Source organism: Pavona decussata, unplaced genomic scaffold (assembly GCF_977016875.1).
Source record: "Pavona decussata unplaced genomic scaffold, jaPavDecu1.1 SCAFFOLD_366, whole genome shotgun sequence".
Classification (NCBI taxonomy): Eukaryota; Metazoa; Cnidaria; class Anthozoa; order Scleractinia; family Agariciidae; genus Pavona; species Pavona decussata.
Window position 1 is genome coordinate 222,386 of NW_028145742.1, and position 15,115 is coordinate 237,500.

The window sequence follows — 15,115 nt, forward strand, 5'->3', positions numbered from 1 at the left end:
TTCCACCGTTTTAAATGTTGGGTGCTTCTTAGAAGTTATTCTTTCGATTTGCCGCTTCAAAATGGTGAAATTTCCGTTTGAAAACGGCACACTTGAGTCCAGAACATGTTAACAATATGGCGCCAAATTTAATCTGTTTTTAATAAATAGATCAAATGATGCGTTGACGTCACACAGGTAGGGGTGAGTGGGTCCCCTCCCTCGCGATGTAAGCGACAAGAATGGATTCTGATTGGCCTGCTTCTGTTGAAGACAATCAGAACAATACACCCCGAGTAGGAGAGGGGTGAGTTTAATGAATAAACAAGATGCCTGCTATACTGGCATAACGCATGATGCTGCGGCTGATTCATTTATTCCAACTGTATGTTTCGCAGATTTATAAAACAATCCTTGCTAATGGAATAGTTTGAGTCACGACGATCGCGTTACGTTGTTTCACTTGTGCTCAGGGTTTCAAGGGAAATTGCGGGAATTCCATTGCGATAACGTAAGCTTCTCAATGACCTCTTCTCTGTCTGCAATCGTCGTCTAAGACTGTCAAAGAAAGCACGATTCCTTCGCCAGGAACTCTCCAATTTCCACCGTTTTACATGTCGAGTGCTTCTTAGAAGTTATTCTTTCGATTCACCGCTTCAAAATGGTGAAATTTCCGTTTGAAAAGGGCACACTTGAGTCCACAACATGTTAACAATATCGCACCACAAATTTAATCCGTTTTTGATAAATATATCAAATGATGCGTTGACGTCACACAGGTAGGGCTGAGTGGGTCCCCTCCCTCGCAATATAAGCGACAAGAATGGATTTTGATTGGCCTGCTTTTGTTGAAGACAATCATAACAATACATCCCGAGTAGGAGAGGGGAGAGTTTAATGAATAAATTAATATACAGATTTGTGGCTACGAGGAAAAAGAAATTGTCCCGTTTTTAGACACGGTATGCCCCCTCAGGGCATCCCGCGTAATTAATGTACCGATTTGTAGCTACGAGGAAGAAAAAAAAAAAGAAATCGACCCGTTTTTAGACACGGTATGCCCCCTCAGGGCATCCCGCGTAAAAAAAAAAAACAAGATGCCTGCTATACTGACATTACGCGTGATGCCCGGACTGATTCATTTATTCCAACTGTATGCTTCGCCGATTGATAAAACTATCCTTGCTAATGGAATAGTTTGAGTCACGACAATCGCGTTACGTTGTTTCCCTTGTGTTACGTTACTCAGGGTTTCAAGGGAAATTGCGGGAATTCCATTGCGATAAGGTAAGCTTCTCAATGACCTCTTCTCTGTCTGCAATTGTGGACTAAGACTGTCAAAGAAAGCACGATTCCTTTGCCAGGAACCCTCCAATTTCCACCGTTTTAGATGTCGAGTGCTTCTTAGAAGTTATTCTTTCGATTTACCGCTTCAAAATGGTGAAATTTCCGTTTGAAAACGGCACGCTTGAGTCCAGAACATGTTAACAATATGGCGCCACAATTTAATGCAGTTTTAATGAAGAAATCAAATGATGCGTTGACGTCACACAGGTAAGGGTGAGTGGGTCCCCTCCCTAGCGATATAGGCGACAAGAATGGATTTTGATTGGCCGGCTGTTGTTGAAGACAATCAGAACAATACATCCCGAGTAGGAGAGGGGAGAGTTTAATGAATAAATTAATGTACCGATTTGTGACTACGAGGAAGAAAAAAAAAAAAAACAAGATGCCTGTTATACTGGCATAACGCGTGATGCTGGGGCTGATTCATTTATTCCAACTGTATGCTTCGCCGATTTATGAAACTATCCTTGCTAATGGAATAGTTTGAGTCACGACGATCGCGTTACGTTGCTTCCCTTTTGTTACGCGACTTAGACTATCAGCGGAAATTCGTGAAATTCCATTACGATAACGTAAGCTTCTCAATGACCTCTTTTCGGTTTTTAAGATATATATATCAAATGATGCGTTGACGTCACACAGGTAGGGGTGAGTGGGTCCCCTCCCTCGCGATATAAGCCACAAGAATGCATTTTGATTGGCCTGTTGTTGTTGAAGACAATCGGAACAATACATCCCGAGTAGGAGAGGGGAGAGTTTAATGAATAAATTAATGTACACATTTGTAGCTACGACGAAGAAAAAAAAAAACAAAAACAAGAAATCGACCCGTTTTTAGACACGGTATGCCCCCTCAGGGCATCCCGCGTAACAAGATGCCTATACTGGCATTTACGCGTGATGCTGTGCCTGATTTATTTCTATTGTACGCTTCACAGATTTTTAAAGCTATCCTGAGATCATAACAACAATTACTTTCGGGAAAACGACATGACCCGGGGCAGATTACACTATCTGACTCAGAAAACAGAAGATAATATTATTTTTGAAGACAAAAAGCTTTACTTAATGAACACGTAAACTTTAAGTAGAAATTGACAATCAGACTTTGAATTTTTTTTATGAAGTGGATTTCCAATAATGTTTAGGCATCAGTTCGACAAAGTCTGCAGCGCAAGTTTCCTGGCTCTTCATACTGCGAAGCACAATCTGGTCCACAGTCAATACCGCGAGCTGTCCATTTTCTATCATTTAAACTGTCGAGTAGTTCCTGGAACTTATCCTTTCAATTTACCCCTTCAAAAAGGTTAATTTTCTTTCTGTAAACAGCACATTTGAATCTAAAACATTAAAACGATATGGTCGCTTGCTCCTTGTCATTTCTAGGTACGTGACGATGTACTACATAGGTTAATTTCCGCTTCACGCCGTAGTTATCAATAAAATAGCACAACCCACTGTATTGGAGCTGCAAGTTACTCTACAAAGCAAGCAAAAAAAACAACAACAAAAAAAAAAACAGATAACAAATGCTTTATCCACGTGCGCATACTTTTAACTACAGTGGTATTTTTTTTCTTCATCTGTAGTTTTCTAAGATTTCTTGCATTTGTATAAGTACTACCGGGAACTACAGCATTGTGCAGCAATAGTCTTGATTCCTGTAGCTGTCATATGTTCATATCTTCGTATAATGAGTTTCTTCAACGGAGGCTAATGAATGCTGATAATATGCATACCATAACTACCACAATCCGTGATGTTACACTTCCCCATATCAAGAAATATCAGTTTGAAGCAGTTTTGAACGATGTGAGTTATGCCGACATCTCGTACAGCTTTGTATCATTTGATATTCAAGTAGTTTAACTTAACACAGTGCATCCCAATGTATTTTATTCCATTGTCTGTCACTGGACACTTTGCTTCACTGAGATAATTCAAGTTTGCAGAATTCTTTCTAAACTTGAAACTGTCGCCTGTGCCTTTTTCAATAGGCGACAGCACGAAGGAGTACTTGCACCAAACCGAACATTGGTACTCGAAGCACCCTCTCGAGAAGGGCTAGCTTAGCTTGAACTGTCTTCAATTCAATTGTTTAAAAATTCCCTTTCTGAAGCAGTTCTTGTGGTCTTCCAAAATTCTTGAAGCCTCGTTCGTTGTTGTTGGGTAGATTAATCCACGAGTTATGCTCGTCGTCTAAGTACCTGATCTTTATATTACATTTATTCAGGAAGTTTAGACTTGAGCATCTACCCATTATATCTTGCGCCGGTGACTGAAAAGAATAACGGCTGGAATCACTAATGCTGCTGGAACCATAAAGCTGATCTAGTTCGTTCATTTACAAATTAATTTATTAGAAAATCTACTTGTATTCTGCATACTTGATAATACAATCCATCGACGCATTAATCAAATCAATCAAGTTCTAGAGCTCAACAAAACATCACAGTAAGGAGTCAAAAGTTGATATAGAAAAAGTAAAAAGTTTTTTTGTATCCTACTTACTTGATAATGTTCAGAATCCATGAATGCATTGATGGCAATACATCCACTCGGCTAGGAAGGATGGACGGGCTCCTTTCTGTGTCTCATCAGATCAAATTATATCAAAGTATTTAACATTCTTTTTTGATTTAACGAATTATTTTCTGTATTGGAGACAGGAAGACTATTATTTATCAAATACGAAACGGTAAACGCGAAGTTTAAATTCGTATTGTTATTTTTATTGCATCATGATCAGAGTAGTACACATCGATTACTGAACTATCAATATTAAGTTTATTTGCTTGTCTGATGTAAACATGGTCTAGTAAACTACCTGAAATAAATGAAGGCATCTCTACAATCTGTAAATAATCCAAAGACTGCATTAATGATGAGAGTGGTTCCATGTCTTTGCTGCTAAAATAGTTAATATTGAAATCTCCTAGGATTATATCGATAGGATTACTTCTGACTAAATAGTCAATACCATTAATAAGGTCAAGTATGTTTGAATTATTCTTACGATAAATTAAAAGGAGAGAAATATTTACGTCGTGTGATCTATGGTTGTTAAATGTGAACATAAACCTAACAGCATTTAAAGTTGGGTAGTATTCTTGATTTGTTACATGAAATTTTTTTTTGATGCATATGGCCAAACTTGAACATTTATCTGAATTATGATCATACCTATATAAGGAAAAAGGAGATAAATTATCTATAATATCTGAATCGTTATCATTAGGTAAAAGTTGAGTCTCAGTGAATGCTATAAGATCATTTTTCAAAAGATTTACATCACATTTGACATCACAGCTATGTTTTCTTAGTGAGCGTATATTTAAAAGGCATAATGTTACAACTAAATTGTTATCTTCTATCTTTCGTTTATTTGAATGTGTAATATCTTTTAAATCTTCTAACTTGAAACTTCTTAATCTATCATATTCATTATGTACTCTAGGATCTGCTTTTATGTGTTTAGTATTGATTTCTCCTAAAATATGAAGTCCTTGAAGTGAAGTTGACCTGCTTAACGCAACATATACTTGTCCATAGTTAAAAGATCTTTGTTTGTTCAAATGGAAACTTATAACAACATTTCGCAGTGTTAAACCCTGGACTTTATGAATTGTACATGCCCAAGCTAGACTTATTGGAAATTGAATTCTCTGTACTTCTGGAGAAGATGGTTTACCTGGTCGAACTTTTATTTTTGATAATACTTGTTCAATAGGAACAACAGCATTTTCTCTAGCAAATATACTACTACTGTTTTGTATTAAAGTTCTTCCTGCTTCATTATCATCAAACTTTATATATACCACAGTTGGTTGTTGTGTTTTTTTATTGACATGAATCTTAACAACAGTTCCCATTTGCCCATTTATAAGTCTATCTGCAATATTAATATTTGTAGTAAGCATTACTCTAGCACCTTCTTTAATCTTCACTTCAAATTCAAGCCCTCCTGTTTCAGATCTCCCTCTCGATAATACTTTGTCAATATCTTGTTTTGTAACATTTGATGGATACTGGTCTGTAGCTCTAAGTACAAACAAAGGTGTAGATAATTGTAAAAGTTTTTTGTTGTTATGTTCATTAACAGGTTCATTTTCTGCCCAGATGTGAAGTGCATTCAAGGGGTAATTGTTTGTTGATGGGACTAATACTCGAGAATTAATACAATTAACATCCTCTTCGGTTTGTGAAGCTGTTCTAAATCTGTTTAAAATTTCGGCGAACTGCCGATCATTTTTCTGCCTCATAATGTCAGTCAATTCTATCATCGTGAAGACATGCCATGGATGACATAAATTGAAACACTCATTGTTGAATTTTTCAAAAATAGGTTTCCTCCGTATCGGTGGTAGTTGATACAAATCTCCTACAGCTATAATACTTATACCAGCAAATAGTTTAGAGCTGAATGACCCAGAAATGTCCTTTAGCCTTTGATGTATATGAAGAAGAGTAATGTTAAAAACCATAGAAATTTCATCTATTATAATAAGCTTTAAGAGCGCGTGCACACAAAAATCGAACATTGTGCGGCAAACTTTCAAATTTTGAAAATAGCAGAAACTTTGGCTATTAGTAGTCCATATTGAGTTATTCATTGCTGTGGGGTTCATTTGTGAAATAACTTTTTGATTTGGCAGAAAATGACCAAGATTGATTTCATAGCCAGACACGAGAAAATTCGGGCTGAAAAATCAGTCATTTTGAAGCAACCCACTTGCCCTTCTGATAAAGCTAGAAGACGTTTATTTGTTATCAGCTTGTTTTACAACCTTTTAAGGTTTCATCTTTTAATTCCCATCAAGATCGATCGAGCTTGTAACACTGAGACCAACCAGAAAAAAAGGGACCGGTAAATCTATAGAAATCGCTCGGCAAATTGAAAACATAATTTATCCTACTACCTTTATCACAAATCAAATGAAACTGTAAGAGTGAAGTAAGGAGGAAATGGGCTTTTAGCTATAATAAAAATTTTTCTGGGGAAACTTAATTGTGCTCTGTGGAAGAGCGCTCAAAATCTGACAAAATCGCAAAATCAAACCGAGATTGCGTGACGCACCGTGACAAATATTGCAAACATCCGTATTTCGGGAAACATACAGACCTTTAATTCAGACCTAAGGGACCGTTCATTTTTTATGAGCATTGGGGGGCTGGTGGGATTTAGGGGGGGGGGGGGGGCCACGAGAAAAAAAATGGCACTAAAGGGGGGGGGGGGCTACCAAAAAAAAATGAGTGAAAGAGGGGGGGGTCACCAGAAATAATTGGCTAGTAGGGGAAATTGAAAGTGGCTCAACACAGAAACAGATGAAGAAATTGAATATTATTTCAATTTTATTTAATGCGATTTTCCTAACCACTTTTAATTTGTTTTACATACTGAGGTCGAAATCTGCATTTTATATTAACAACAACTGAGGAAATGAAGCATATCTGTTGGAAAAGCAATAATGAATATAAACTGAGGTAGACACCTATGTTTGTACAAGTTCAAATTAATATAAAAACGTATCAGTCTCACTATTGAATCATCCTTGGGGGAGTAGTTTTCTACAAAGTGGTTGTACTCTGAACTATATCAATAGATTGTTTAATGTTCTTTTTAATAGTACTCACTTTTATAAAGACTGTTGATTAGTAAATTATTTGAACCCAGGAGTATCAGTAGACTCAGTAGTATGCCTAGTGTGAACATCCAGATTAGTTTTAATAATAGAACTGTTGTTGGTGACTTCAGTTGACGGTAAATCTGAGCCGTAAGCCATCTTCAGAAAAGCTTGTAACTGTCATTTTTAATAGCAGTACTTTAAAATCCAGGCGCGTAGGAGGGGGGGTTCGAGGGGTTCGAACGAACCCCCTTTACAGATCAGTAATGGCGGAAGAAAAAGCACTTAATGAGGAGGTTGAACAATTACATGAGGTGTACCATGCGAGAGAGTAGAATGTCTGCCCTGGTTCTAATGCATATCAAATATGATATGCCTGTCAATTTTGACGAGATAGTCAATTTGTTCGAAGGCCTACACCCGAGAATGATGCAGTTCACCAGCTTGGTGTATGACTATCAGTAGATCGAATAGCTATCAGAACTCGACAGGGCGCGGAATGTACATTGAACTTTCTTGTTTAAGTTGAAACAATTATGCCGTAGGAATGATGTATATAGCTCAAAAAGCTGCTGTAAAACAAATTTGTGATTTGCCTAAAATGGGTCTCAAAATGCAGGAAATGAGGTTCCTGGGAACCTAGATTTTCAAAAATTTCCGGGGGAGCATGCCCCCGGACCCCCCTAGTAAGCAAGATTTGGGGCTCAACGAACACCCCTATCTAACCCTTACCTACGCGACTGATATCTGTGCGTCCGCTGTTTTTTTCTGTTTAATAGGACTCGTAATCGTTGATTGGTATGCTTCGATCCGTATTTTGTTAGTCAGATCTGTACGTGTATTAATTGTTTCTACTCGAAGGGGAGTAATTTCACGTTAAGCATTTGCTTGATTAATTTTTATAGTTTCTTTGAGAATCTAAATGGAAATTTAGGGTTTGTCGTTGCCGTAAACGTGTTGCTATCTATAAAACGCTTTTTTAAACAAGAGAAAAATTTTACCTAAGTAGAGAACGGTTACTTGTTAATAGTACTGTAAAGAAATCACAGTAACAATTACGTTTATCTTTGATAAAAACAGTACATAAGCGTTTTGTTAAAGTTAGGAGTATGATTTGTTTCTGGTTGGGCGGGAGGGGGGGGGGGGGGTCATCAGAAAAAAATAGTTCTGCTGGGGGGGGGGCCATGTGGAAAAAAATTGCATGCTAGGGGGGGGTCATACAGTTTCGTAGTGGCAATTAACCAAATCCCACCAGCCCCCCCCTGCTCATAAAAAATGAACGGTCCCTAACCGGATGGAAATACATTAATGGCCTTGTTATTGTTGCTGATTTTTATTATTCATCATTTTGTTTGATAACTAAAATGTTTAACAGCATATTTGTTTCATTCAAGCTTTCCCTCGCTCCTTCCCCAATTTTCATGTAGCCAGTAGTGCACATATTTGTCTCTTTACTTGGATGATTACGATTTTCTTAACGAGTTAAAAAAAAACCGAATGCCAATGATCACACATTATAGAAAGCTGGCAAAACAGAGACTAATTCTCTAGTTTTTGCTTAATTTTAGACTTGGAAATAATTATTTTGCTGACTCTTGAAATTAAGTATTTGAGCGTGTTGCTATACTGATAGCCAATTATAAACGAGTTCCACGCAAAAGTTATGGAATTTTTCCCACCGAACTTTCTTACTTAGAGTAACGCGCTTTATAAAGCTAGCTAGTTTTCTTGTATTGTGCAGCACTAACCGATAGCAGCATTCACATCCGATATATAAGGTGTGGCTGACTAGGGCCCTTTAACTCCATTCTTAGCTCACTTTCAGTGTTACAGTCAACCCAGGTCACGCGTGAACAGTATTTCCAAGAATGAAATGAACATTCGAATTTCTCTTTGTAATGACCGACGTGTGAATGGAATGTTGGACATTTCTCTGGAAATCGTTCCGAAAAAGACGCATTGACTTAAAAAAAAAAATGTTCAAAATACTTGGGAAACAATTGTTATTCTTGAAATATTCAATTTTGCAATGTAAAGAAAAATTAATAGCTTTATACCGTTAGTACGCTAGGGAAATTTATACGGGAACTCTGAAATCTCGTTGGCGATTTTCAAAACTGAGATGTAAATTTCAAAACTCCGTTCAAATTTCAAAAATATCGTTCACGCGTGACCTGCGTTGACTGTAATGTTACGGAACATGTGTGAGGCCTTCGGACTCGACACATCAGAAGTAAAAGTCAAACGGAAAAAGCCATTCGTGGACATGATTTCCAACCTGGTGCAGGGCTGCAGTTGTCAAGCCAGCAAGTGCTCGTAACGAAAACAGTACATGTTGTTAATCTTTAGGGCAGGAAAACACAAATTTATTTATTTATTTACTTATTTATTTATTTATTTATTTATTTATTTATTTATTTATTTATTTATTTATTTATTCACCACGACATACATTCATAGAAAGTGAATAATAGACTAGGATCTTACATACGTTTTGTTGTAAATGTGAAGGTTTATTTAGCAGTAATTTTTTATTGTATATACAGCTGTATGCCATTTAGATGTATGACTCCCTGACACGGAACTTGAAGGCCGGAGTTTTATGAAATACAGTGTTCTAAAAGAGTACCCGTCCTTCGAGTACCCGCCTCCTTCCAGGAATCGCTCCCCTTTGACAAAAATATTTCAAATAATCGCCTCTCTCGAATGATCGCCCTCACCCCACCCTTCTCGGCATCTCCCTTTTTTATTCAGCAAAACTGATCAGTGACGATTCAAGCTCTGACGCCAAGGATATTGACATTGAAAATTAATCAAGAAGCCAAATTTAAAACACTTTTAAGGCCTATTTTCGGTTTATTTGATGCGATTATTTCCTGATAGGTTTAATAATGAAACAAAATATGTAGAACACAAATCCTAGAGAGCAATATTTGAAATAATCGTCTCCCTCGAATAATCGCCTTCGCTCGAATAATTGTCCTCTTTTGGTGTGGAAAAAATCGCCCCAGCTTTGTTCAAGGAATACGGCGTTTATATACAAGTAGCTGAAATTTTTTTGCCAATCAAAGCTGTCACAAGTAGGCAATAATAGCACTTCATTGTCATGATCAAATCTCATGCTAAATAAGACGAATGAGTTTGTAGTTCTCACAACCGAATAGAATAAAGACAAATTATCTCACATGCAACAAACAAATAGGTATACTTCGAAAGGAAACTACAGTTAAAACATTGAGGGGTCTGAGACAAGAACACCTCCCGATGTCTCGCGATGTCATAACTTTTTTTTTTCCTGGGAGTTATGAATTTGTTTACACAAAGTACGAACAAAGTGTAATATGGGAAAAACATTACATTCTCAAAAGAGAAGCTGTTGTTTTATGAACAGCATTAATATCGAGTTCGGGCTTAAATATCCGTAGAACACAATATTGTAACCTCTGTCACGATCTGTCACGCAATCTCTAATTTGCCTGTATTTCAGTGGTTTTTAGCGCTCTGTTATAGACAACAATTTAATTTCCCCAGAACAAACGTTACATCAATTTAGAGTCCATTTCTTCCTAACTTTACTGTTGAAATTTCATCCCATTCGTGACAAAGGTAGCGTGGTAAATAATCTTTTAAATTTAGCTCGTCCTTTCCATAGAGTAACAGTGGGATTTCGTTCAGGTCCCTCTCGATGTCATGGTTTTTTCAAACTTCATAAAAATAATAAAATCAAATCGGAAAGAGATGTAGAATAAGCTGATAATAAGTGGATGTCTTCTTGCTCTACAGTTAAGGTGAGCGGCTTGCTTAAAAAACTTTAAATTTTCAAGTCGAAATTTCTCGTGACTAGCACCGAAATTTATTATAGTCATTTTCTGCCAAAACAAAAAGTTTTTTGACAAATTAATTACATTGCAATTAATAACTCAGTGTGGACTACTGATAGCCAAAGTTTGAGCAATTTTGAGTTTTTACACTTTTGCCGCTATTTTCCGATTTTGTTTGATTCTTGTGGGCATTCGCTCTTAATTCCGACAGTGTAAGTCTCATTTGTGTTTTCTTTTGGTCAGACATTGCTTGAAGATTGTCACCGGTTTCTTTAGGGATAGCCAACGCCGAATGTATAGTTGTTCCCCCTATGTGTATCGCAGAAACACCAGTGGGCGCCATTAACGGTACGGTTGGCAGATCAGGATTACTTGTTGTCTGTCTAAATGTTTTAATTGCTGTCTGATATATTGTATTTATTACATGACTTTTCCCTGAGCCAGGACCTCCAGTCATAAAAAGATATATTGGGTTGATGTCGTAAGGTTTTAGAGAACGAAGATTTTTAACTTTGTTTCTACACCAGCGTAGCACACTATCATACGCAATACGCTGTTTCTCGTTTAACGACCTCATATGTTCACGTAATAGATCATCAGAAATTTCCCTTGGTTGAACATAACTTGTAATTGTTGCATTTGTAGACACTTTATCACTACTAGCATTGGAAGAAAGATGTGAAATAATTTGTTCATTAAATGATTCGTCATCACTTTCAACATTACTTTGCATATCTAATTGCAAGTCTTCATTTTCTTGATCATTTAAAGAATCAAAGGAATGGCTAAAATTATTAACTTCACTATTTCTTAGGGCTTCTAATGCTTCTGTTATAGCATCTGCTTCAGGTTCAAATATAGTTCTTTTTTGTTCAACAATAGCTTGCACATTAGGCTAATAAAATCTTGATGCGTATGTTTGTTCATTGCCAATAAGACTATCTTCATTACGCCATGGATAGTACAGCATAAGTAAGTGGTGAAAGTACTTTTCGGGCTCTTTTACTTTGTTAGGTCTATGATACCGTAATACAGCCTTAGTTTTTCTACATTTCATAACTTCATTTGTGTTTATTAATCTTATTTTGGATGGTAAATAGTTAATGACATCTGCATTTGTAGTAAATTGAACATGTGATTCTATAACATCATCTGTAAGAATTTCAGGTTGTGCATCGCTTGTCTCACAATCATTTTTGTATTCTTTGTAATAATATGTAGCAAATTCAGCTAGACATAAGTTATCATTAATTGGGATTTTGTTAGGTCTGATGCTATAGCGTTCGATTATATTGGATTTGTAAATATCTGTACTATCTTCATCTAACTCATCAAGTTCTATTTTGCTCTTTGCAACTCGAATTCTATTGTCAGGTAAATCTGTACTCACAAAAACTGTTTTAGGGAAAACTTTTCTCAACCAAAGTTCAGGCATACATCTATATACACATTCTTGTGAACTCACTTCTCTAGTAGAAAGAAAAGCCGCTCCTATTTTTCTCAAACTGTCTTTAATGGCCAAATTTGAAGTCTTTGCTTCTTTTGCTGCATTCGCAATAGCCTGTGAACATTCTGTTTCATCCTTTGTGAAGTATGAGCAAACATAAGTTATACATTTGTAATGGTTAAAAACAGGTTGTAAGTCAACATTAGCCCTAAAACCTTTTATTCCAGCAACAAAATAATTATTGATAAAACAGCTATCAAGCGGTCTTTTAAGATTCAGATCAAAATCAGAATCACCAGATATAGACAAGGCCCAGTAATATTGTTCTTCTGTAACACCTAATGAACTCAAAAGTTTTTCTTCCGTTGTCTTAGGATTATACTGTGGTTTATTTGGGTTCAAGATTTTATTTATTTCTTCTTTTACTAAGCAAAGAATTTCATTTCTTCTTGTTAAAATGTCTCTTTTCAACTCTTCATCTAACTTTTCAGAAAGTGGTTCTGCTACTACTGTTCTCTTTGTGAAAAATTGTCCAAAATTAAATCTGCATGGAACATTAGTATATTTTCTACAACTCTTTGAGTGATTGTGCTTCTGATAAGTTTGAACTAAGGTAAATAATTGAGAATCTGTTTGTTTATCTGGCAAAAATGCTTGAACATGATTGTCTATATATTTTATGTAATCTTCTTTTGTTTCATTTGTTAACTTTGGGCAATCACTTGTCCATATTAGTGCATGTAAATGAGGTGATCCTCTCATTTGAAATTCATTACGTAAAGCATAATAAACTATTTTACCAATAGGATTTGCTTTGCTCAATAACACTTCAGTAAAAAATGTCTCTACTCTATACTGAAAATGCTTAGCAACAACAACAGGATTAGAATTAAGCATAGAGCACCTCTCATTGTAAGACAATCCTTCAATTTCTTCATCAGTTAAATTAAGTCCTTGTATTTTCCCAATAATTTGAAACAGCTCAGGCCATTGAAGGTCAGCACAAGACAATGTCATGAACCATGTTGGAATTCCAAGTTGTTTTACCATCGCTATAACTTCATACATAAATTTTTGCCAGTATGGCGGTGTACCTGGAATTTGTCTTAAAAACAAGTAAGCCTGGTCTTGAAAGATAAGATTTTGAAAATTTTGCACATTAGATCTTAAATGAGATGCAGTCAGAGACTGTCCATGAACTTTTGTCAGAGCAATAGCAATACTATCTGAAACTTTTTTTTGTTCTATGATGAACTGCGCAAAAAACAAATATTCAGGATTCATTGCAAACTTACCACTATAATATAAAAGACGGGCATTGAAGTATTTTGTAGGTGACAGATTAACCGCTCTCTCTACAGTATAGCCAAATCTGCCCTTTGGGAATAATACTGGAAATGCTAATTCTTCACAATGTTTATCAGTCATGAATGAAACTGGATGTTTATTTTCACCTGGTGCAATATTAAAAATTTCATTTCCATGAGACTTTAATCTGCAATTTGGGTCCACATTTACAGGATAATCTGGTAGCACTGACTGTAAACACGTTTCAGAAGTTGCTGCTCTAAATTCATTCAAAGGATCATCTCTTTCCTCCTCACTTTGATCATTTGTTGCTTTCTGTTCACAAGATACCTGAATAATTGGAGACTCTTCACCATCGGCACTGTCTGAATTAGCTCGTAACTGCATTTCTCTCAGATTTATGTCAATGTTTTCAATATTAACTGTTATACCACTATATAAAGGATTGTTCATTCTGAGCCAGTTTAGCGCATTGAGTATAACTGCAGGTCGTACAGCTTGAAAGTAAACATGGCCTCTAAAATCAAGCTTTCTTTAAAGTTTTAACAGAATTATTCCCGAGCTTTCAGGAGGTCTAGGCAAGACATTACAGGTATGATCACATTCTACAGGCACATTACAGATAGCTCCTTTAATTTTCCTTTGTTGACCTTTGGGCATAATTACTATTTTTTCAAAGACAATGCGCTGAGATATAAGAATCTGCTCAAGTTTTTCTAGACATTCTAGTTCTGGGGGGATTTCATCAACCATTAATTTGTTGTAAACAGCTTGACATGGAACTTGTTCTTTTAACAATTTAGAGTGACATGTTTTACAGATATATTCTTTCTTATCAAAAGACATTTTTCTTGTGAAAAGATGCTGTTTGACATATTTACTTTTCTTTAATTCTATTACTGTTTTCCTATAAAGAATTCTATTACACACAGAACATATGTAATAAGGACCTTTTCTTACTGCTTTTTGAAAAGATGCAATACAGAAGTCCAAGTCATTGCCTGAGATAGCTTTTCTTTCTTCTGTGTTCCTAGCCACTCTCCTGATCTTTTCGAGTCATTTTTCTTTTTCTTCGTTTTTCATGTTGTGATAAGTTTCTCTTGTTTTAGCTAAGAGTTGTTCTTTCTCATGAGCATCCATAGATCTATATTTCTCTGCACGGTGAGTTAGCATATTTTGTTTCTCATTGGGATCCATAGATTTATATTTCTCTGCACGGTGAGTTAGCATATTTTGTTTCTCATTGGGATCCATAGATTTATATTTCTCTGCACGGTGAGTTAGCATATTTTGTTTCTCATTGGGATCCATAGATTTATATTTCTCTGCACGGTGAGTAAGCATATTTTGTTTCTCATTGGGATCCATAGATTTATATTTCTCTGCACGGTGAGTTAGCATATTTAGTTTCTCATTGGGATCCATAGATTTATATTTCTCTGCACAACGAGTGAGACGATTTTGTTTTTCATTGGGATCCATAGATCTATATTTTCCTGCACAAGCAGTGAGAAGATTTTGTCTTTCATTGACATCCATAGATTTATATTTTTCAGCACGAGCAACAAGAAGATTCTTCTTTTCATTTC

The 15,115-nt window shown here is 36.1% G+C and overlaps 1 protein-coding gene and 1 pseudogene across 1 annotated transcript; both read right to left on the reverse strand.

Annotated features, from left to right (window-relative positions):
• Window positions 1-3,645: 3,645 nt before the first annotated feature.
• LOC146452532 (uncharacterized) lies at window positions 3,646-5,811 on the reverse strand. The gene has a single exon (XM_085097369.1). The coding sequence runs from the start codon at window positions 5,808-5,810 to the stop codon at window positions 4,038-4,040; it is 1,773 nt and encodes a 590-aa protein (XP_084953495.1). The 5' UTR covers window position 5,811; the 3' UTR covers window positions 3,646-4,037.
• Window positions 5,812-10,880: 5,069 nt separating this feature from the next.
• On the reverse strand, window positions 10,881-13,666 carry LOC146452533 (uncharacterized; annotated as a pseudogene).
• Window positions 13,667-15,115: the final 1,449 nt, after the last annotated feature.

Excerpts from the sequence above, each read along its gene's own strand:
- LOC146452532 (XM_085097369.1), bottom strand. The coding sequence starts at position 5,810 with ATGGTTTTTAACATTACTCTTCTTCATATACATCAAAGGCTAAAGGAC.